Source organism: Lethenteron reissneri, chromosome 67 (assembly GCF_015708825.2).
Source record: "Lethenteron reissneri isolate LAM-NWPU_2019-01 chromosome 67, ASM1570882v1, whole genome shotgun sequence".
In the NCBI taxonomy this organism is placed as follows: domain Eukaryota; kingdom Metazoa; phylum Chordata; class Hyperoartia; order Petromyzontiformes; family Petromyzontidae; genus Lethenteron; species Lethenteron reissneri.
The window spans coordinates 6,820,247-6,843,495 of record NC_083845.1 but is presented as its reverse complement, the minus strand read 5'-3'; the positions used below and the strand labels follow the sequence as shown (position 1 = coordinate 6,843,495).

Here is a 23,249-nt window from a genome sequence, read left to right as displayed (position 1 = left end):
AAATAAGAACAGGTCTGTCAGACGCTGTCTCCCCGACAGACCTGGTATTCACCTGAGGACGGCTGCTTGCGTTGTGGCCGAAACGTCGTGAGAATTATTTTATTATGTTTTATTTTTATTATTTTATTATTTCCCTTCTACGTGACTTTACCGAAAGAACCAAGAAGAGGTTCGCACTACACTACCACACGTGTGCTGCTACCCTTTTGGGGCCGTCCATAAATGACGTCACGCACCTGGGGGGGGGGGGGTCAGACATTTGTGACGAGGCGGGGGGGGGGTGAGAAATGTGACGTCACATCAAAATGCACAACTTTAAATAAATAAAGACAGCACGTTCTACTTAATTAAATAGACTTTTTATTAAATGTTTCCTCCTACAACATCGGAGTGCAGCGCCACATTAAATACGCACTACAATGATAATAGTTTAAAGCGATTTGAGGCATGTTTTATTTTTTTTGGGGGGGGGGGGGGCAGAGCTTTGTGACGTCATATTTGAGGGTGGGGGGTCTGACTTTTTGTGACGCCGTGTGACGAGGGGGTGGGGGTCAAAAATCGTCCAAAATCGCGTGACGTCATTTATGGACGGCCCCTAGGGGGCAAATAAAACATTGTCTATTTGTTTGTGTTTCTCCCTTGCGATGGGACTTTGTAGGATGAACGTTGATATTTATAAGGGACACGGGGTGACCAGTACGGTCTGAATTGGTCTGTGATAAGGTAGGGCACTGATAAGGGGTTGAAAGATATGATTATGGACAGAGACCCATAGTGATCCATAGAGACCCATAGAGATAGATAGAGACCCAACAGAGATTAATTGGTCTGTGATAAGGTAGGGCACTGATAAGGGGTTGAAAGATATGATTATGGACAGAGACCCATAGTGATCCATAGAGACCCATAGAGATAGATAGAGACCCAACAGAGATTAATTGGTCTGTGATAAGGTAGGGCACTGATAAGGGGTTGAAAGATATGATTATGGACAGAGACCCATAGTGATCCATAGAGACCCATAGAGATAGATAGAGACCCAACAGAGATTAATTGGTCTGTGATAAGGTAGGGCACTGATAAGGGGTTGAAAGATATGATTATGGACAGAGACCCATAGTGATCCATAGAGACCCATAGAGATAGATAGAGACCCAACAGAGATTAATTGGTCTGTGATAAGGTAGGGCACTGATAAGGGGTTGAAAGATATGATTATGGACAGAGACCCATAGTGATCCATAGAGACCCATAGAGATAGATAGAGACCCAACAGATACATAGAAACCCATAGAGATTATCAGATAGAGACCCAACAGATACATAGAGACCCATAGATATACATATAGACCCATATAGATAGATATACACCCAACAGAGATACATAGAGACCCATAGAGATATCTAGATATAGCATATCTGCCAACCCATACGGTTTAATCATATTCTTGTCCAGAGAAATCGAGTCAAAAATAATGTTTCTCGATGTGTTTGTGCGATGAGACTTTGTGCGACGAACGCTGAGATCAACAAGGGCCACGGGGTTGACCAATAACGTCTGAATCGATCTCTAATAAGGTAAGAAATAACTGATAATGGGGGGGGGGGGTTGGCAGCTTTGTGACGTCACCCGCGGATTTGTCCATCGGGCACGCGGTCCAGACACCGACGATGCGCGGGGCGGGGCTCTTGGGCGCGTGACGTCACGGCGAGGGCGTGGCTTGCGGCCTCGCCTATAACAGCGCCGGGAAATGTGATGGAAAAGTGGCTATCAGGTGTGACTTTACCTGTGCGAGCTTTTAGCTGCAAGCTTGCAAGTCGCGTTGTGCGTCGCGTATGTGTGTGCGGTGTGTGGTGTAGCTGATTTATCGACTATCACGACGTCAAACTGAATTAAAGATTGTTTAAAAAACGCGTGTTTTTCGCCGTGACCGTGGAATATTGTTCATCGTTAGACTTCGGTGCGGAGCGAGGCTACACACGCAATGCTGCCGAACTGGACGGGGACCTTCAAGCTTTTAATTTTCTTGACGTGTCTAATCATGAAGGTAAGTCCGCACTGCATGCACGCAGACACGGGACACTACGGTGCGAAATAAGTTCAACTTATATATATACTGCCCATAGACTCAACACTGCCCATAGACTCAACACTGCCCATAGATTCAACACTACCCATAGACTCAACACTGCCCATAGATTCAACACTGCCCATAGATTCAACACTGCCCATAGATTCACACGGCCCATAGACTCAACACTGCCCATAGATTCAACCTACCATAGGACTCAACCTGCCCATAGACTCAACCACTGCCCATAGAATTCACACTACCCATAGACTCAACACTGCCCATAGACTCAACACTACCCATAGACTCACACTGCCCATAGACTCACACTGCCCATAGATTCAACACTACCCATAGACTAAACACTGCCCATAGAGCTCAACACTTGCCACATAGATTCAACACTACCCTAGACTCAACACCTCGCCATAGACTCCACACTACCATAGACTCAACACTGCACCATAGACTCAACACCTGCCATAGATTCAACACTACCCATAGACTCAACACTGCCCTAGACTCCACATGCCCATACAACTCAACACTATGCCCAGTTGATTCATAAACCAAGACCAACATCAACCACTGGCCCATAGACTCAACACTGCACCATAGCACTCAACACTGCCCAATGAAGACTCAACATGCCCATTAGGACTTCAACACTACCCATAGACTCAACCTGCACATACACTCACACTGCCCATAGACTCAAACACTGACCCATAGACATCAAGCACTGCCCCATACACTCAACACTGCCCTAGACTCAACACTACCCATCAGACTCAACACTTGCCCATACAACTCCAACACTGCCCATAGACTCAACACTGACCATAGACTCAACACTAGACTCAACACTGCCCATAGACTCAACACTGCCCATAGACTCAACACTGCCCATAGACTCAACACTGCCCATAGACTCAACACTACCCATAGACTCAACACTGCCCATACTCAACACTGCCCATAGACTCAACACTGCCCATAGACTCAACACTGCCCATAGACTCAACACTGCCCATAGACTCAACACTACCCATAGACTCAACACTGCCCATAGACTCACACTGCCCATAGACTCAACACTGCCCATAGACTCAACACTGCCCATAGACTCAACACTGCCCATAGACTCAACACTGCCCATAGACTCAACTACCCATAGACTCAACACTGCCCATAGACTCAACACTGCCCATAGACTCAACACTGCCCATAGACTCAACACTGCCCATAGACTCAACACTGCCCATAGACTCAACACTACCATAGACTCAACACTGCCCATAGACTCAACACTGCCCATAGACTCAACACTACCCATAGACTCAACACTGCCCATAGACTCAACACTGCCCATAGACTCCACTACCCATAGACTCAACACTGCCCATAGACTCAACACTGCCCATAGACTCAACACTACCCATAGACTCAACACTGCCCATAGACTCAACACTGCCCATAGACTCAACACTGCCCATAGACTCAACACTGCCCATAGACTCAACACTGCCCATAGACTCAACACTGCCCATAGACTCAACACTGCCCATAGACTCAACACTGCCCATAGACTCAACACTGCCCATAGACTCAACACTGCCCATAGACTCAACACTACCCATAGACTCAACACTACCCATAGACTCAACACTGCCCATAGACTCAACACTGCCCATAGACTCAACACTGCCCATAGACTCAACACTGCCCATAGACTCAACACTGCCCATAGACTCAACACTGCCCATAGACTCAACACTGCCCATAGACTCAACACTGACCCATACTCAACCTGCCCATAGACTCAACACTGCCCATAGACTCAACACTGCCCATAGACTCAACACTGCCCATAGACTCAACACTGCCCATAGACTCAACACTGCCCATAGACTCAACACTGCCCATAGACTCAACACTGCCCATAGACTCAACACTGCCCATAGACTCAACACTGCCCATAGACTCAACTGCCCATAGACTCAACACTGCCCATAGACTCAACACTGCCCATAGACTCAACACTGCCCATAGACTCAACACTGCCCATAGACTCAACTACCCATAGACTCACACTGCCCATAGACTCAACACTGCCCATAGACTCAACACTGCCCATAGACTCAACACTGCCCATAGACTCAACACTGCCCATAGACTCAACACTGCCCATAGACTCAACACTGCCCATAGACTCAACACTACCCATAGACTCACACTGCCCATAGACTCAACACTGCCCATAGACTCAACACTGCCATAGACTCACACCCCATAGACTCAACACTGCCCATAGACTCAACACTGCCCATAGACTCAACACTGCCCATAGACTCACACTGCCCATAGACTCAACACTACCCATAGACTCACACTGCCATAGACTCAACACTGCCCATAGACTCAACACTGCCCATAGATTCAACACCCATAGACTCAACACTGCCCATATACTCAACACTGCCCATAGACTCAACACTGCCCATAGACTCAACACTGCCCATAGACTCAACACTGCCCATAGACTCAACACTGCCCATAGACTCAACACTGCCCATAGACTCAACACTGCCCATAGACTCAACACTGCCCATAGACTCAACACTGCCCATAGACTCAACACTGCCCATAGACTCAACACTGCCCATAGACTCAACACTGCCCATAGACTCAACACTGCCCATAGACTCAACACTGCCCATAGACTCAACACTACCCATAGACTCAACACTGCCCATAGACTCAACACTGCCCATAGACTCAACACTGCCCATAGACTCAACACTGCCCATAGACTCAACACTGCCCATAGACTCAACACTGCCCATAGACAACACTACCCATAGACTCAACACTACCATAGACTCAACACTACCCATAGACTCAACACTGCCCATAGACTCAACACTGCCCATAGACTCAACACTGCCCATAGACTCAACACTGCCCATAGACTCACTGCCCATAGACTCAACCTAGACTCAACACTGCCCATAGACTCAACACTGCCCATAGACTCAACACTGCCCATAGACTCAACACTGCCCATAGACTCACACTGCCCATAGACTCAACACTACCCATAGACTCAACACTGCCCATAGACTCAACACTGCCCATAGACTCACACTGCCCATAGACTCAACACTGCCCATAGACTCAACACTGCCCATAGACTCAACACTGCCCATAGACTCAACACTGCCCATAGACTCAACACTGCCCATAGACTCAACACTGCCCATAGACTCAACACTGCACCATAGACTCAACACTGCCCATAGACTCAACACTGCCCATAGACTCAACACTGCCCATAGACTCAACACTGCCCATAGACTCACACTGCCCATAGACTCAACACTGCCCATAGACTCAACACTACCCATAGACTCAACACTGCCCATAGACTCAACCTACCCATAGACTCAACACTGCCCATAGACTCAACACTGCCCATAGACTCAACACTGCCCATAGACTCAACACTGCCCATAGACTCAACACTGCCCATAGACTCAACACTGCCCATAGACTCAACACTACCCATAGACTCAACACTGCCCATAGACTCAACACTGCCCATAGACTCAACACTACCCATAGACTCAACACTGCCCATAGACTCAACACTGCCCATAGACTCAACACTACCCATAGACTCAACACTGCCCATAGACTCAACACTGCCCAAAGACTCAACACTACCCATAGACTCAACACTGCCCTAGACTCAACACTGCCCATACTCACACTACCCATAGACTCAACACTGCCCATAGACTCAACACTACCCATAGACTCAACACTGCCCATAGACTCAACACTGCCCATAGACTCAACACTACCCATAGACTCAACACTGCCCATAGACTCAACACTACTAGACTCAACACTGCCCATAGACTCAACACTACCCATAGACTCAACTACCCATAGACTCAACACTGCCCATAGACTCAACACTGCCCATAGACTCAACACTGCCCATAGACTCACACTGCATAGACTCAACACTGCCCATAGACTCAACACTGCCCATAGACTCAACTGCCCATAGACTCAACACTGCCCATAGACTCAACACTGCACCATAGACTCAACACTACGCCCATAGACTCAACACTGCCCATAGACTCAACACTACCCATAGACTCAACACTGCCCATAGACTCAACACTGCCATAGACTCAACACTACCCATACTCAACACTACCCATAGACTCAACACTACCCATAGACTCAACACTGCCCATAGACTCAACACTACCCATAGACTCAACACTACCCATAGACTCAACACTGCCCATAGACTCAACACTGCCCATAGACTCAACACTGCCCATAGACTCAACACTGCCCATAGACTCAACACTACCCATAGACTCAACACTGCGCATACTCAACACTACCCATAGACTCAACACTGCCCATAGACTCAACACTACCCATAGACTCAACACTGCCCATAGACTCAACACTACCCATAGACTCAACACTGCCCATAGACTCAACACTACCCATAGACTCAACACTACCCATAGACTGTTGAATCAATGCTGCTGATAAGATGCACTCGAGAAGGCTGTGTAGCTGATGGGATGTGTTAACAAATCCCTACGTTTAAACTTTGGTTTTATTTGTAGAGACAAATAGAGACTTGGAGGCGAATTGTCTCATTTTGACGATAGACACCAATTCCGTGGGCTCTGTGGCCCCCTAGTGGCTCTATACTACGAAACACGTCGTACGCTGTAAATTCAATAGAACTTTGTAAATAAGTAATATTTAAAAACACTTTTTTTTTAAACACGCTTTTATGAAATGTACGAGTAATGGCAGAACTCCAGGAAGTGGGCCCGAAGCTTGCCATAACGTCAGTTGAGCGTGGACAATTAGACCCAAGCCGAAACATAACATATACAAAATAATGTTTAAAAAAATTTTTATGATAGAATATAGTATTGTCATCAGTATGACATAAGTATACCAAGTTTGCAGTCGGTACCACATTGGGAAGTGGGTTAAAATTGAGTTACAAGATTTGAGGATACAACAACAACAGACAGAGTGAGTTAATAGAAAGCGTGTAATAATACAAATAAAATCCCACTGAATACAATGAATGTATGTTGAACTTCTTTCGCGCCGTACGTAGACGACCGCGCTAATCGGAGGTGCGGGGGGAGGAACATCAACGAAACACGAAAAGTAGCTCTTCTAAAGAAATGCGTTTTCAGTCTGGATGATATAAAAGTGCATCACAGATACCACTGGCTTCCTGATATTGGCTAGAAGAGCGTTCCAGACGGCCGCAGAAGCGCATCTGAAAGCGTGCGACGACTTATACCATCATCTGTAGGTCTATGTGTGAGTCTATGGGTCTCTGTGTGAGTCTGTGGGTATCCGTGCGAGTCTATGGGTCTCTGTGCGAGTCTGTGGATCTATGTGTGAGTCTGTGGATCTCCGTGTGAGTATGTGGGTTTTCATGTGAGTCTGTGGGTATCCGTGCGAGTCTATGGGTCTCTGTGCGAGTCTGTGGATCTGCGTGTGAATCTGTGGGTCTCCGTGTGAGTCTGTGGGTCTCTGCGTGAGTCTGTGGATCTCCGTGTGAGTCTATGGGTCTCTGTGTGAGTCTATGGGTCTCCGTGTGAGTCTGTGGGTCTCTGTGTGAGTCTATGGGTCTCTGTGTGAGTCTGTGGATCTCCGTGTGAGTCTATGGGTCTCTGTGTGAGTCTATGGGTCTCTGTGTGAGTCTATGGGTCTCTATGTGAGTCTGTGGGTCTCTGTATGAGTCTGTGGGTCTCTGTATGAGTCTGTGGATCTCCGTGTGAGTCTATGGGTCTCTGTGTGAGTCTATGGGTCTCTGTGTGAGTCTATGGGTCTCTATGTGAGTCTGTGGGTCTCCGTGTGAGTCTGTGGATCTCTGTGTGAGTCTGTGGGTCTCTGTGTGAGTCTATGGGTCTCTGTGTGAGTCTATGGGTCTCTGTGTGAGTCTGTGGATCTCCGTGTGAGTCTGTGGGTCTCTGTGTGAGTCTGTGGGTCTCTGTGTGAGTCTGTGGGTCTCTGTGTGAGTCTGTGGATCTCTGTGTGAGTCTGTGGATCTCTGTGTGAGTCTGTGGGTCTCCGTGTGAGTCTGTGGGTCTATGTGTGAGTCTGTGGGTCTGTGTGTGAGTCTGTGGGTCTCCGTGCGAGTCCGTGGGTCTCCGTGCGAGTCTGTGTGTCTCTGTGTGAGTCTGTGGGTCTCTGTGTGAGTCTGTGGGTCTCCGTGTGAGTCTGTGGGTATCCGTGTGAGTCTGTGGGTCTCGGTGTGAGTCTATGGGTCTCTGTGTGAGTCTGTGGGTCTCTGTGTGAGTCTGTGGGTCTCCGTGTGAAACTGTGGGTCTCTGTGTGAGTCTGTGGGTCTCCGTGTGAGTCTGTGGGTATCCGTGTGAGTCTGTGGGTCTCGGTGTGAGTCTATGGGTCTCTGTGTGAGTCTGTGGGTCTCTGTGTGAGTCTGTGGGTCTCCGTGTGAAACTGTGGGTCTCTGTGTGAGTCTGTGGGTCTCTGTGTGAGTCTATGGGTCTCTGTGTGAGTCTGTGGGTCTCTGTGTGAGTCTGTGTGTCTCGTGCGAGTCTATGGGTCTCCGTGTGAGTCTGTGGATCTCCGTGTGAGTCTCTGTGTGAGTCTGTGGGTCTCTGTGTGAGTCTGTGGGTCTCTGTGTGAGTCTGTGGGGGTCTCCGTGTTTATTAGAGAGGCAGTCAGCAGTCAGAGGAGAAGATGAAGGGGTTTTTTAGTTTGCACCTGCATAGATTCGAAAATAAATCAATAGATTTATATAATCTACAAGAGAGGGTGAATGTTAAGTAAACAAATACATCTTTAAGAATCCATGCGTGTGCAAGATTCTTATTCATTGTTTACATTCGTGCCCCCCACTCCCCCCCCCCCCGTGTGTACATGTCCCCAGAGCCCCCCCCCCTCCCCACACACCGTGCCGCTTACTTTCAGAACTTTCCTCTGTAGCTTTTACAGGCTACACGGGTGACCTTTAACTTTGTAATTTGTATGAATATGTGCCACCCCCATCCTCCTGCCACCCATCTCTCCATCCCCCCCACCCACCCACTACCCCCCATCTCCCCCCACCCACCCATCCACCCCCCCCACTCCCCACCCCCATTACCCCCCACCACTCCCCACCCCCCTCACCCACCACCCCCTCATCTCCCCCCACTCCCCACCCATCACCCCCCACCACCCCCATCCCCCCCACTCCCCACCCCACCTACCACCTCCCATCTCCCTCTCCCCACCACCCCCCCATCTCCCCCCTTCACCACCCCCATCTCCCCCCCCACACATCCCCCCATTCCCCCCACCCACCACCCCTCCATCTCCCCCCACCCACCATCCCCATCTCCCCCCCCCACATCCCCCCATTCCCCCCACCCACCATCCCCCCATCCCCCCACTCCCCCCCCCGATTACCAACCCCCATCTCCCCCCACCCACCACCCCCCCATCTCCCTCCACCCACCACCCCCCATCCATCACCCCCCACCTACCACCCCCCACCCACCACCACCCACCACCCACCACCTACCACCCCCCACCCACCACCACCCACCACCCCCACCATCACCCCCACCCACCACCCCTCCATCTCCCCCCACCCACCACCCCCATCTCCCCCCACCCACCACCCTTCATTTCCCCCCACCCACCACCCCCCATCCATCACCCCCCACCACCCCTCCCACCCACCACCTACCACCCCCCACCTACCACCACCCATCTCCCCACCCACCACCCCCACCCACCACCACCCATCTCCCCCCCCATCACCCCCCCCCACCACCCACCCCCCACCCCCCAGGCGCGCATCGTCTCCTCCTCGTGCCCCTCCGCGTGCCCCTCGTGCCCCGCGGTTCCCCCCGAGGCTCCGTGCCGCCCCGGGGTGCCCCTCGTGTGGGACGCGTGCGGCTGTTGCCGCGTTTGCGCGCAGCTCTTCAACGAGGACTGCGACTCGCAGAGGCCCTGCGACTCGCTCCGCGGACTCACGTGCGACGCGGGGGGCCGGCCCCCCACCAGTGCAGCGCCAGGAGTCTGCAGAGGTGCGCGAACCCCCCTCTCCCCACTACACACAAACAAACACATCGGTTCACAAGTTATGGGACGCTGCGGTGGCTAGGAGATGTTGGCTACCTCGCCTGGTGTACAGGAGGTCGTGGGTTTGAACATGACCCTGACGCCTGCTGCTGTATATTTGGAGTTTGCGTGTCTCTTTCTCTCATCATCATCATCATCACGGTGGCTAGGAGATGTTAACTATCCTCACCTGGTGTACAGGAGGTCGTGGGTTTGATCCAGACCATGATGCCTGCTGCTGTATATTTGGAGTTTGCGTGTCTCTCTCTCATCATCATCATCACGGTGGCTAGGATATGTTAACTACCTCGCCTGGTGTGCAGGAGGTCGTGGGTTTGATCCAGACCATGATGCCTGCTGCTGTATATTTGGAGTTTGCCGTGTCTCTCTCTCTCATCATCATCATCACGGTGGCTAGGAGATGTTGACTACCTCGCCTGGTGTACAGGAGGTCGTGGGTTCGAACCAGACCCTGACGCCTGCTGCTGTATATTTGGAGTTTGCGTGTCTTCTCTCTCATCATCATCACGGTGGCTAGGAGATGTTGGCTACCTCGCCTGGTGTGCAGGAGGTCCTGGGTTCGAACCAAACCCTGACGCCTACTGCTGTATATTTGGAGTTTGCGGTGTCTCTCTCTCTCATCATCATCATCACGGTGGCTAGGAGATGTTGACTACCTCGCCTGGTGTGCAGGAGGTCGTGGGTTCGATCCAGACCCCGACGCCTGCTGCTGTATATTTGGAGTTTGCGGTGTCTCTCTCTCTCATCATCATCATCACGGTGGCTAGGAGATGTTGACTACCTCGCTTGGTGTGCAGGAGGTCGTGGGTTTGAACCTGACCCTGATGACTGCTGCTGTATATTTGGAGTTTGCGTGTCTCTCTCTCTCATCATCATCATCACGGTGGCTAGGAGATGTTGACTACCTCGCCTGGTGTACAGGAGGTCGTGGGTTTGAACCTGACCCTGATGACTGCTGCTGTATATTTGGAGTTTGCGGTGTCTCTCTCTCTCATCATCATCATCACGGTGGCTAGGAGATGTTGACTACCTCGCCTGGTGTACAGGAGGTCGTGGGTTCGATCCAGACCATGATGCCTGCTGCTGTATATTTGGAGTTTGCGGTGTCTCTCTCATCATCACGGTGGCTAGGAGATGTTAACTATCTCGCCTGGTGTACAGGAGGTCGTGGGTTCGATCCAGACCATGATGCCTGCTGCTGTATATTTGGAGTTTGCGGTGTCTCTCTCATCATCACGGTGGCTAGGAGATGTTAACTATCTCGCCTGGTGTACAGGAGGTCGTGGGTTCGATCCAGACCATGATACCTGCTGCTGTATATTTGGAGTTTGCGGTGTCTCTCTCTCTCATCATCATCATCACGGTGGCTAGGAGATGTTGACTACCTCGCCTGGTGTACAGGAGGTCGTGGGTTCGATCCAGACCATGATGCCTGCTGCTGTATATTTGGAGTTTGCGGTGTCTCTCTCTCTCATCATCACGGTGGCTAGGAGATGTTAACTACCTCGCCTGGTGTACAGGAGGTCGTGGGTTCGATCCAGACCATGATGCCTGCTGCTGTATATTTGGAGTTTGCGGTGTCTCTCTCTCTCTCATCATCATCACGGTGGCTAGGAGATGTTGACTACCTCGCCTGGTGTACAGGGGGTCGTGGGTTTGAACCTGACCCTGATGACTGCTGCTGTATATTTGGAGTTTGCGGTGTCTCTCTCTCTCATCATCATCATCATCACGGTGGCTAGGAGATGTTGACTACCTCGCCTGGTGTACAGGAGGTCGTGGGTTCGATCCAGACCATGATGCCTGCTGCTGTATATTTGGAGTTTGCGGTGTCTCTCTCTCTCATCATCATCATCACGGTGGCTAGGAGATGTTGACTAACTTGCCTGGTGTGCAGGAGGTCGTGGGTTCGATCCAGACCATGATGCCTGCTGCTGTATATTTGGAGTTTGCGGTGTCTCTCTCTCTCATCATCATCATCACCGGTAGCTAGGAGATGTTAACTACCTCGCCTGGTGTACAGGAGGTCGTGGGTTCCATCCCGACCCTGACGCCTGCTGCTGTATATTTGGAGTCTGCGTGTCTCTCTCTCTCATCATCACAGCGGCTAGGAGATGTTGACTACCTCGCCTGGTGTGCAGGAGGTTGTGGGTTCGATCCAGACCATGATGCCTGCTGCTGTATATTTGGAGTTTGCGTGTCTCTCTCTCTCATCATCATCACGGTGGCTAGGAGATGTTAACTACCTCGCCTGGTGTACAGGAAGTCGTGGGTTCCATCCCGACCCTGACGCCTGCTGCTGTATATTTGGAGTTTGCGTGTCTCTCTCACCGTGGTCGAGTGGATTTTTCTCTGGGTCCTCCGGTTATTTACCCTCCACATTTAGAATTAACGTCACTGTTGAGAGTATTTGGTTGCTATAAATGTCCACTTGATGATAATGATGATAAGCCACTTGGTTGAGATATAATTTTTGATGGCCAAGTCGCTTCTGAAAAAGAACTACATAGCTCAGTTGGGGCCTTAGCTGGTAAAATAAAAAAACACAGTTTCGTTTTCCTTTATATTTGTACCATTTGGTTTCTTGGTTAGTTAGTTTGTGAGTTTGTACGTTGATAATCTCATTCGTCGCTTGCTTGCTTGGTCATTTAGTCGTTTGGTTAGTTAGTGGATTCGTTATTTTAGTGAAGTGGTTGGCTGGATAGTTCGTTTGATGATTAGTTGATTAAATCGTTTGGTGAGCAAAGTGTGTTTTGGTTACTACTGGGTTGGATAGTTGATTTAGTTCGTTAGTTAGTTTGTTACTTAGTTGCATAGTCTGTGAGTAGGTTAGTGAGTTCGTTACGTGTGTGTGTCTACCTGTGTGTGGTGCACATAGCCTGGCACAAGCGTCGTGGTGACGTCACCGCCACTTAGAGGCTAATGGCGGTTGTTGTTGTTGTTGTGGTGCAGAGGGTTAGCGCTACGCTGCGCTACGAACCTGGCGACCCGGGTTCTATTCCCACTCACGGCCAACACCGGTGACGATTATCTGAACCGGTCAGGGTTGCGATTTCCGCATGGAAAATGCGGAAGGAGGGTTCAAATTTTCCCGCATTTTTGCTAAAGTCAACCGCAAACGGTGGAAAGACTACTCCTATGACCGCGCGCTTTTAACAACACGTTAATGCGTTCTATTGGAAAGGATACATCATGTACATGTGCTCGTAATCACGGCTCCGCATTTGAATAAAGTATGTGGTTCTTGTGCGGAAATGCGGAAATCATATATTCATTCCAATCAGTAACTCAAAGCCCTACGTGACGCTGGGCCTTGCATGTATCCTTTCCAATAGAACGCATTAACGTGTTGTTAAAAGCGCGCGGTCATAGGAGTAGTCTTTCCACCGTTTGCGGTTGACTTTGGCAAAAATGCGGGAAAATTTGAACCCTCCTTCCGCATTTTCCATGCGGAAATCGCAACCCTGAACCGGTCCTGGGCCTCCCCTAGGTCGACTCAAATGAGTATCTGGTGCGGTGTGTAAGCATCGCCTCTGGGGAGACAAAGGCGGCCTTTATTTAACCAGGCTAGATTGTGTGAGGAGCTCACAAATCCTTGAAAGATCTGGACAAAGTCCCATCCGTGAGCTCCTCCGGCAGGCAAGGCTGCGTTGGCTGGGTCATGTAGCCCGCATGCCCAGCCACCGCATGCCTAAACAGCTTCTGTTTGGCCGGATCGAGGGGGCTAAACGGGCGCAGCACGGGCTAGAGGGGAGATGGAGTGATGTGGTACAGGAGGACGTGGAGCTGAGTGGACTTGCCGATGACTGGTACCAGCGGTGTCAAGATCGGCCTCAGTGGAGGAGGCTCGTGAAGGACGCTACTGGGCAGTTGGAGGCAGTCGCCCTCCAGCAACAACGGAGGGCGGAGGAGCGACGCTCACAACAACGAGCGGAGCGCCGGGTGGCTAAAGCACAGCAAGTTGGTACAGTAGGGGGCACAGGTGGTGCATCAGCCAGTCATCTCGGTCATCTCGGTCAGTTGACCCGTGGCACCTGCTGGGTCTGCCCCGTGACCTCCTGCCAGCTGGGCGTTCGACACTTCACGTGGCCTCAAGGTGCACTTGGCCTGGCACAAGCGTCGTGGTGACGTCACCGCCACTTAGTGGCGAATGGCGGTTGTTGTTGTTGTACCTGTGTGTGTGTACCTGTGTGTGTGTGTACCTGTGTGTGTGTACCTGTGTACCTGTGTGTGTACCTGTGTATGTACCTGTGTGTACCTGTGTGTGTGTACCTGTGTGTGTGTACCTGTGTGTGAATCTGTGTATGTACCTGTGTGTGTGTGTACCTGTGTGTGTACCTGTGTGTGAATCTGTGTATGTACCTGTGTGTGTGTACCTGTGTGTGTGTGAACCTGTGTGTGTGAACCTGTGTGTGTGAACATGTGTGTGTGTACCTGTGTGTGTGTGTGTACCTGTGTGTACCCACAGCGCTCCAGGAGGGCCGCTCGTGCGAGCTGGCAGGCCGCGTGTACCTGTGTGTGTGTGTACCTGTGTATGTGTGTGTACCTGTGTATGTGTGTGTACCTGTGTATGTGTGTGTACCTGTGTGTGTACCTGTGTGTGTGTGTACCTGTGTGTGTACCTGTGTGTGTGTGTACCTGTGTGTGTACCTGTGTACCTGTGTGTGTACCTGTGTGTGTGTGTACCTGTGTGTGTACCTGTGTACCTGTGTGTGTGTACCTGTGTACCTGTGTGTGTGTGTATGAACCTGTGTACCTGTGTGTGTGTGTGTACCTGTGTGTGTACCTGTGTGTGTGTACCTGTGTGTGTGTACCTGTGTGTGTGTACCTGTGTATGAACCTGTGTACCTGTGTGTATGTACCTGTGTATGTGTGTACCTGTGTGTGTGTGTACCTGTGTGTGTGTACCTGTGTGTGTGTACGTGTGTGTGTGTGTACCTGTGTACTCACAGCGCTCCAGGAGGGGCGCTCGTGCGAGCTGGCAGGCCGCGTGTACCTGTGTATGTACCTGTGTGTGTGTGTACCTGTGTGTGTGTACCTGTGTGTGTGTGTATGTACCTGTGTACCTGTGTGTGTGTGTGTACCTGTGTACCTGTGTGTGTGTACCTGTGTGTGTACCTGTGTATGTACCTGTGTGTGTATGTACCTGTGTACCTGTGTGTGTGTACCTGTGTGTCTACCTGTGTGTACCCACAGCGCTCCAGGAGGGGCGCTCGTGCGAGCTGGCAGGCCACGTGTACCTGTGTGTGTACCTGTGTGTGTGTACCTGTGTGTACCTGTGTGTGTGTACCTGTGTGTGTGTACCTGTGTACCTGTGTGTGTGTATGAACCTGTGTACCTGTGTGTGTGTGTGTACCTGTGTGTGTGTACCTGTGTCTGTGTACCTGTGTGTACATGTGTGTATGTGTACCTGTGTATGAACCTGTGTACCTGTGTGTACTCACAGCGCTCCAGGAGGGCCGCTCGTGCGAGCTGGCAGGCCGCGTGTACCAGGACTGTGTGTGTGTGTGTACCTGTGTGTGTACCTGTGTGTGTACCTGTGTGTGTGTACCTGTGTGTGTGTGTGCCTGTGTGTGTACCTGTGTGTATGTACCTGTGTGTGTGTACCTGTGTGTGTACCTGTGTGTGTGTACCTGTGTATGAACCTGTGTAGCTGTGTGTGTGTACCTGTGTGTGTGTGTACCTGTGTGTACCCACAGCGCTCCAGGAGGGCCGCTCGTGCGAGCTGGCAGGCCGCGTGTACCAGCACGGGGAGTCGTTCTCTGTGAGCTGCACCCACCGCTGCTCGTGTGTGGACGGCGCCGCGGGCTGCGCCCCGCTGTGCCCGCGGCCACGGCCGCCGCTGCCGCCGCTCCACGCGTGTCCACGGCCCCTGCTGAGACGCGCGCCAGGTGAGCTACGCGGGGGAAGAAACGGCGATGATTCCAAAGAACACAGGATGAGATTTCGATTTAAAGCTTTCGTGACTGCAGGGATTCATCTTCTTGGTTCTTTCGGTAAAGTCACGTAGAAGGGAAGGAATACAATAATAAAAATAAAACATAATAAAATAATATTATATTATTTTATAATATTATTTTATTTTATTATGTTTTATTTTTATTATTTCATTACTTCCCTTCTACGTGACTTTACCGAAAGAACCAAGAAGAAGAACACAGGATGAGATGTTACTATCCTTTGTGCAAGCAACTTCCAAGAGTTCATGAACAGAGAGCCTGGTGAAATTTGGTGAGCGCATCGTCAGTAGTGAACCTTTGGTTCCTAGGGTGTTTCGGCCTTTCACACGATACACCCTCCCCAAAGGCGGCCAGCGACAGGGTGATCAATCCTACGCTTGCGTCCCATTCCCAATTAGTCGTAGGAGTTGCCTTGTTGTTGATAGCCAACATCCCGTGATAATGATGATGAATAATAATGGGTAATGATAGTGATTGATAAATAATAATGATCAATAATAGTGAGTAATAACGGTGATTAATAAATAATAATAATTATCAATAATAGTGATTAATAATAGTGATTAATAAATAAAAATGATTAATAATAGTGATTAATAAATAATAATGATTAATAATAATGATTAATAATAGTGATTAATAATAGTGATTAATAAATGTGATTAATAAATAATAATGATTAATAATAGTGATTAATAAATGTGATTAATAAATGTGATTAATAAATAATAATGATTAATAATAGTGATTAATAATAATGATTAATAAATATGATTAATAAATAATAATGATTAATAATGATTAATAATAGTGATTAATAAATGTGATTAATAAATAATAATGATTAATAATAGTGATTAATAATAATGATTAATAAATATGATTAATAAATAATAATGATTAATAATGATTAATAATAGTGATTAATACATGTGATTAATAAATAATAATGATTAATAATAGTGATTAATAATAATGATTAATAAATGTGATTAATAAATAATAATGATTAATAATAGTGATTAATAAATGTGAGTAATAAATAATAATGATGAGAATGGTCGGTGATCTTCGCGTGCCTCTCCGTCCCCCCTCGCTAGGCACTAACGCCTGCTGCCTCGAGTGGGACTGTGGACCGTCGTCTGCACACGGCCTGGAGAGTGGTGGAGGAGGAGGAGTAGGAGGCAGTGATGAGGTGGTGGCAGATGCAGCAGGGGATATCCTAAAGGAGGGCTTCAAAGGAGTGAAAACATTGGCAGGTGTGTGCTTTTTACTTTCTTTCGCACTCTACGTAGCCTATTGTGCTAATCGGAGGTGCAGTGTTGAGTCTATGGGCAGTGTTGAGTCTATAGGCATTTCTGAATCTATGGTCAGTTCTGAGTCTATGGGCAGTGCTGAGTGTATGGACAGTGTTGAGTCTATGGGCAGTGCTGAGTGTATGGACAGTGTTGAGTCTATAGGTAGTGTTGACTCTATGGGCAGTGTTGAGTCTACGGACAGTGTTGAGTCTATGGGCAGTGTTGAGTCTATGGGCAGTGTTGAGTCTATGGTGCAGTGTTGAGTCTATGGGCAGTGTTGAGTCTATAGGCATTTCTGAATCTATGGTCAGTTCTGAGTCTATGGGCAGTGCTGAGTCTATGGACAGTTCTGAGTCTATAGGCAGTGCTGAGTCTACGGGCAGTGTTGAGCCTATGGGCAGTGTTGAGTCTATGGGCAGTGTTGAGTCTATGGGCAGTGTTGAGTCTATGGGCAGTGTTGAGTCTATAGGTAGTGTTGAGTCTATGGGCAGTGTTGAGTCTATAGGTAGTGTGAGTCTATGGGCAGTGTTGAGTCTATGGTGCAGTGTTGAGTCTATGGGCGGTGTTGAGTCTATGGGTAGTGTGAGTCTATGGGCGGTGTTGAGTCTATGGGTAGTGTTGAGTCTATGGGTAGTGTTGAGTCTATGGGCAGTGTTGAGTCTATAGGTAGTGTTGAGTCTATGGGCAGTGTTGAGTCTATGGGCAGTGTTGAGTCTATGGGCAGTGTTGAGTCTATGGGCAGTGTTGAGTCTATGAGTAGTGTTGAGTCTATGGACAGTTCTGAGTCTATAGGCAGTGCTGAGTCTACGGGCAGTGTTGAGCCTATGGGCAGTGTTGAGTCTATGGGCAGTGTTGAGTCTATGGGCAGTGTTGAGTCTATGGGCAGTGTTGAGTCTATAGGTAGTGTTGAGTCTATGGGCAGTGTTGAGTCTATAGGTAGTGTGAGTCTATGGGCAGTGTTGAGTCTATGGTACAGTGTTGAGTCTATAGGTAGTGTGAGTCTATGGGCAGTGTTGAGTCTATAGGTAGTGTGAGTCTATGGGCAGTGTTGAGTCTATGGGCAGTTTCGATTTAAAGCTTTCGTGACTGCAGGGATTCATCTTCTTGGTTCTTTCGGTAAAGTCACGTAGAAGGGAAGTAATAAAATAATAAAAATAAAACATAATAATTATGTTTTATTTTTATTATTTTATTACTTCCCTTCTACGTGACTTTACCGAAAGAACCAAGAAGATCTATGGGCAGTGTTGAGTCTATACGTAGTGTGAGTCTATGGGCAGTGTTGAGTCTATGGTGCAGTGTTGAGTCTATAGGTAGTGTGAGTCTATGGGCAGTGTTGACTCTATGGGCAGTGTTGAGTCTACGGGCAGTGTTGAGTCTATGGGCAGTGTTGAGTCTATGGGCAGTGTTGAGTCTATGGGCAGTGTTGAGTCTATGGGCGGTGTTGAGTCTATGGGTAGTGTGAGTCTATGGGCAGTGTTGAGTCTATGGGTAGTGTTGAGTCTATGGGCAGTGTTGAGTCTATAGGTAGTGTTGAGTCTATGGGCAGTGTTGAGTCTATGGGCAGTGTTGAGTCTATGGGCAGTGTTGAGTCTATGGGCAGTGTTGAGTCTATGAGTAGTGTTGAGTCTATGGACAGTTCTGAGTCTATAGGCAGTGCTGAGTCTACGGGCAGTGTTGAGCCTATGGGCAGTGTTGAGTCTATGGGCAGTGTTGAGTCTATGGGCAGTGTTGAGTCTATGGGCAGTGTTGAGTCTATGGTGCAGTGTTGAGTCTATGGGCAGTGTTGAGTCTATGGGCAGTGTTGAGTCTATGGTGCAGTGTTGAGTCTATGGGCGGTGTTGAGTCTATGGGTAGTGTGAGTCTATGGGCAGTGTTGAGTCTATGGGCAGTGTTGAGTCTATGGGTAGTGTTGAGTCTATGGGTAGTGTTGAGTCTATGGGCAGTGTTGAGTCTATGGGCAGTGTTGAGTCTATGGGCAGTGTTGAGTCTATGGGCAGTGTTGAGTCTATGAGTAGTGTTGAGTCTATGGACAGTTCTGAGTCTATAGGCAGTGCTGAGTCTACGGGCAGTGTTGAGCCTATGGGCAGTGTTGAGTCTATGGGCAGTGTTGAGTCTATGGGCAGTGTTGAGTCTATAGGTAGTGTTGAGTCTATGGGCAGTGTTGAGTCTATAGGTAGTGTGAGTCTATGGGCAGTGTTGAGTCTATGGTACAGTGTTGAGTCTATAGGTAGTGTGAGTCTATGGGCAGTGTTGAGTCTATAGGTAGTGTGAGTCTATGGGCAGTGTTGAGTCTATGGGCAGTGTTGAGTCTATAGGTAGTGTGAGTCTATGGGCAGTGTTGAGTCTATGGTGCAGTGTTGAGTCTATAGGTAGTGTGAGTCTATGGGCAGTGTTGAGTCTATAGGTAGTGTGAGTCTATGGGCAGTGTTGAGTCTATGGGCAGTGTTGAGTCTATAGGTAGTGTGAGTCTATGGGCAGTGTTGAGTCTATAGGTGGTGTGAGTCTATGGGCAGTGTTGAGTCTATAGGTAGTGTGAGTCTATGGGCAGTGTTGAGTCTATAGGTAGTGTGAGTCTATGGGCAGTGTTGAGTCTCTAGGTAGTGTGAGTATATGGGCAGTGTTGAATCTATAGGTAGTGTGAGTCTATGGGCAGTGTTGAGTCTATGGGTAGTGTGAGTCTATGGGCAGTGTTGAGTCTATGGTGCAGTGTTGAGTCTATGGGCAGTGTTGAGTCTATAGGTAGTGTGAGTCTATGGGCAGTGTTGAGTCTATGGGCAGTGTTGAGTCTATAGGTAGTGTGAGTCTATGGGCAGTGTTGAGTCTATGGGCAGTGTTGAGTCTATAGGTAGTGTGAGTCTATGGGTAGTGTTGAGTCTATGGGCAGTGTTGAGTCTATGGGCAGTGTTGAGTCTATGGGCAGTGTTGAGTCTTTGGGCAGTGTTGAGTCTTTGGGCAGTGTTGAGTCTATGGGTAGTGTTGAGTCTATAGGCAGTGTGAGTCTATGGGCAGTGTTGAGTCTATGGGCAGTGTGAGTCTATGGGCAGTGTTGAGTCTATAGGTAGTGTGAGTCTATGGGCAGTGTTGAGTCTATAGGTAGTGTGAGTCTATGGGCAGTGTTGAGTCTATGGGCAGTGTTGAGTCTATGGGCAGTGTGAGTCTATAGGTAGTGTGAGTCTATGGGCAGTGTTGAGTCTATGGGCAGTGTGAGTCTATAGGTAGTGTTGAGTCTATGGGCAGTGTTGAGTCTATGGGCAGTGTTGAGTCTATGGGCAGTGTTGAGTCTATGGGCAGTGTGAGTCTATGGGCAGTGTTGAGTCTATGGGCAGTGTGAGTCTATAGGTAGTGTGAGTCTATGGGCAGTGTTGAGTCTATAGGTAGTGTGAGTCTATGGGCAGTGTTGAGTCTATAGGTAGTGTGAGTCTATGGGCAGTGTGAGTCTATAGGTAGTGTGAGTCTATGGGCAGTGTTGAGTCTATAGGTAGTGTGAGTCTATGGGTAGTGTTGAGTCTATAGGTAGTGTGAGTCTATGGGCAGTGTTGAGTCTATAGGTAGTGTGAGTCTATGGGCAGTGTTGAGTCTATAGGTAGTGTGAGTCTATGGGCAGTGTTGAGTCTATAGGTAGTGTGAGTCTATGGGCAGTGTTGAGTCTATAGGTAGTGTGAGTCTATGGGCAGTGTGAGTCTATGGGTAGTGTGAGTCTATGGGCAGTGTGAGTCTATGGGTAGTGTGAGTCTATGGGCAGTGTTGAGTCTATGGGCAGTGTGAGTCTATGGGTAGTGTGAGTCTATGGGCAGTGTTGAGTCTATGGGCAGTGTGAGTCTATGGGTAGTGTGAGTCTATGGGTAGTGTGAGTCTATGGGCAGTGTGAGTCTATAGGTAGTGTGAGTCTATGGGCAGTGTGCATGTATGTTAAACTTCTTTCGCACCGTGCGTAGCCCCACGAGACCGATCGTGGCTCCGCGTCACGGACGCGACGGTGCGGATCGCGTCCCCCGCAGCGGATCGAACCAACCCCCGGGTTGCCCCCGCGCCGTCTCACCCCTCCCGCAGCTTTCCGCGGTTCCGACGCCTCCCGCCTCCTCCCTCCCGCTGCCCCGCCGGCGGCGGCCGAGACGCTTGGCGCGTGTCGGGGCGAGCCGTCGCCCGGCTGGTCTCCCTGCTCCGCGTCGTGCGGCCGGGGTCGTTCCACTCGTCTGGCCGGGCACGTCGGGGTCGGGTGCCGGTCGGTCCGCCGCACGAGAGCCTGTCTTGTGAGGCCGTGCGGATCGTCTCCACGTCAAATGCGCCGTCACCGTGGCGATCGCGGCGTCACCAAGGTACCTGAGCCGCATGTATGTTGAACTTCTTTTGCACCCTACAAAGCCAAACACGTGGGAATTGGAGGAGCCTGGGCGATGCGATGCTTGCAACTTGGTTCATTTGGTTGCGTGCAAATGAATCGGCTAGGTTTGACACGTGGCAGTAGTAGTAGTGGTGTAGTGACATAAGAAGGGAGGGGCTGCTGGGGGCTCTGGGTTCCCAGGTGGGTCCAGACGCTTAAGCCTCTGGGCGCCAGGCGTTGGGTTCCCAGGCGCTTAAGCCTTTTTGGCGCCGCCAACGGGGGGGGGGGGGCCGTGTGTGCTCTGTGGGATGTCTGGTGGCGCACACGGCCCCACCCCTCGTTAGACCAGGCATAAAAGGAGAGCTCCCTGGACGATCAGGGCCCAGTTGTAACTCAAGACCCAAGACCCACGACCAGCCATCTGAAGACCCTGGGATGCTGTGAGAGCCAGCGCTGGGACTCTGGAACTCCCGACTCTACGACCTTGTGAGGGCGAGTCCAGAGCGTAGCCAGAGTAGAGTATCTAGGCTGTGTAGCTAGGCTGTGTACCTAGGCTGTAACAGAGTATCAGGACTGTTGGAGTACTGTTGGAGTGTTGTATTGTAATAAAGAAGTACATCTACAAGTGTCTCCGGAACCCGTTACAGTGGTATGGCTTTCACGACCAATAATATGATGCTGCTGCTGCTGCTGGTGGTTGTTGTTGTTGCAATGACTCTCGGAATGTCACGCTACTCGCGAATTGTAAATGTTGTCTCGTGGGTTTTAACTCTCAAACACACACAACCCGTTTAGTTGCTGTGCCAGGTAACGAATTGGCCACGTTCTATTTACGTGACACGACTTTACTAATTGGCCGTGTCGGGTGGTGGCGGCGGCGGATTGAACGACACAACGTTGAAATTGACGCGATCAAACCCCCAAAAAACACCGTATCATGGATAACGCTCTCCTACCCCGGCACCTACCCCCCGCCCTCAACCAGGACCACCACCGCAGCCACCGCCATCGGCACCACCACCACCACCGCCGCCGCCAGCGCCAGCAGCAGCACCATCGCCGCGACGGCGACGGCGGCGGCTGCCTCGTGCGCCCGTCGCTCCCGGCGCTGCGTGCCTGCCGTGGTGGAGGGCGACTGCGTGAGTCTCCGACCTCTCCGCGTCCCACGCTGCCCCGCGGGCTGCGAGCCGCAGACCCGCTCCACCGCCACCACCGCCACCACCGCCACCGCCACCACCGCCACCACCGCTGAGCGCCGGATTCCGTTCCGCTGTGGCGCTGGCTACTCCGGCTCCTCCGGTTCTGGCCGCGTGGCGGCAGTGGCCGTGCCGTGGCCGCGTCTGTGCCGCTGCCGGGACGGCTGTTCCCGCGGGGGGGCGGGAGGGGAGGGGAGGGGCGCTGTGGACGAGGGGGGGCGGCAAGATGG

The 23,249-nt window shown here is 50.1% G+C and overlaps 1 protein-coding gene across 2 annotated transcripts; it reads left to right on the top strand.

Annotated features, from left to right (window-relative positions):
* Positions 1-1,780: 1,780 nt before the first annotated feature.
* On the top strand, positions 1,781-23,083 carry LOC133360163 (CCN family member 1-like). Of its 2 annotated transcripts, XM_061578765.1 has the most exons (6): positions 1,781-2,048; positions 9,949-10,186; positions 15,941-16,132; positions 17,302-17,460; positions 21,553-21,818; positions 22,809-23,083. In XM_061578765.1, exons 1-6 carry the CDS (start codon positions 1,986-1,988, stop codon positions 23,073-23,075), a joined length of 1,185 nt encoding a protein of 394 aa, XP_061434749.1. In that variant the 5' UTR covers positions 1,781-1,985; the 3' UTR covers positions 23,076-23,083. The 2 variants fall into 2 exon arrangements, with proteins under 2 accessions (XP_061434749.1, XP_061434748.1); XM_061578764.1 differs by lacking the exons at positions 1,781-2,048; positions 9,949-10,186 and adding an exon at positions 13,732-14,337.
* The last annotated feature ends 166 nt before the right edge of the window (positions 23,084-23,249 follow it).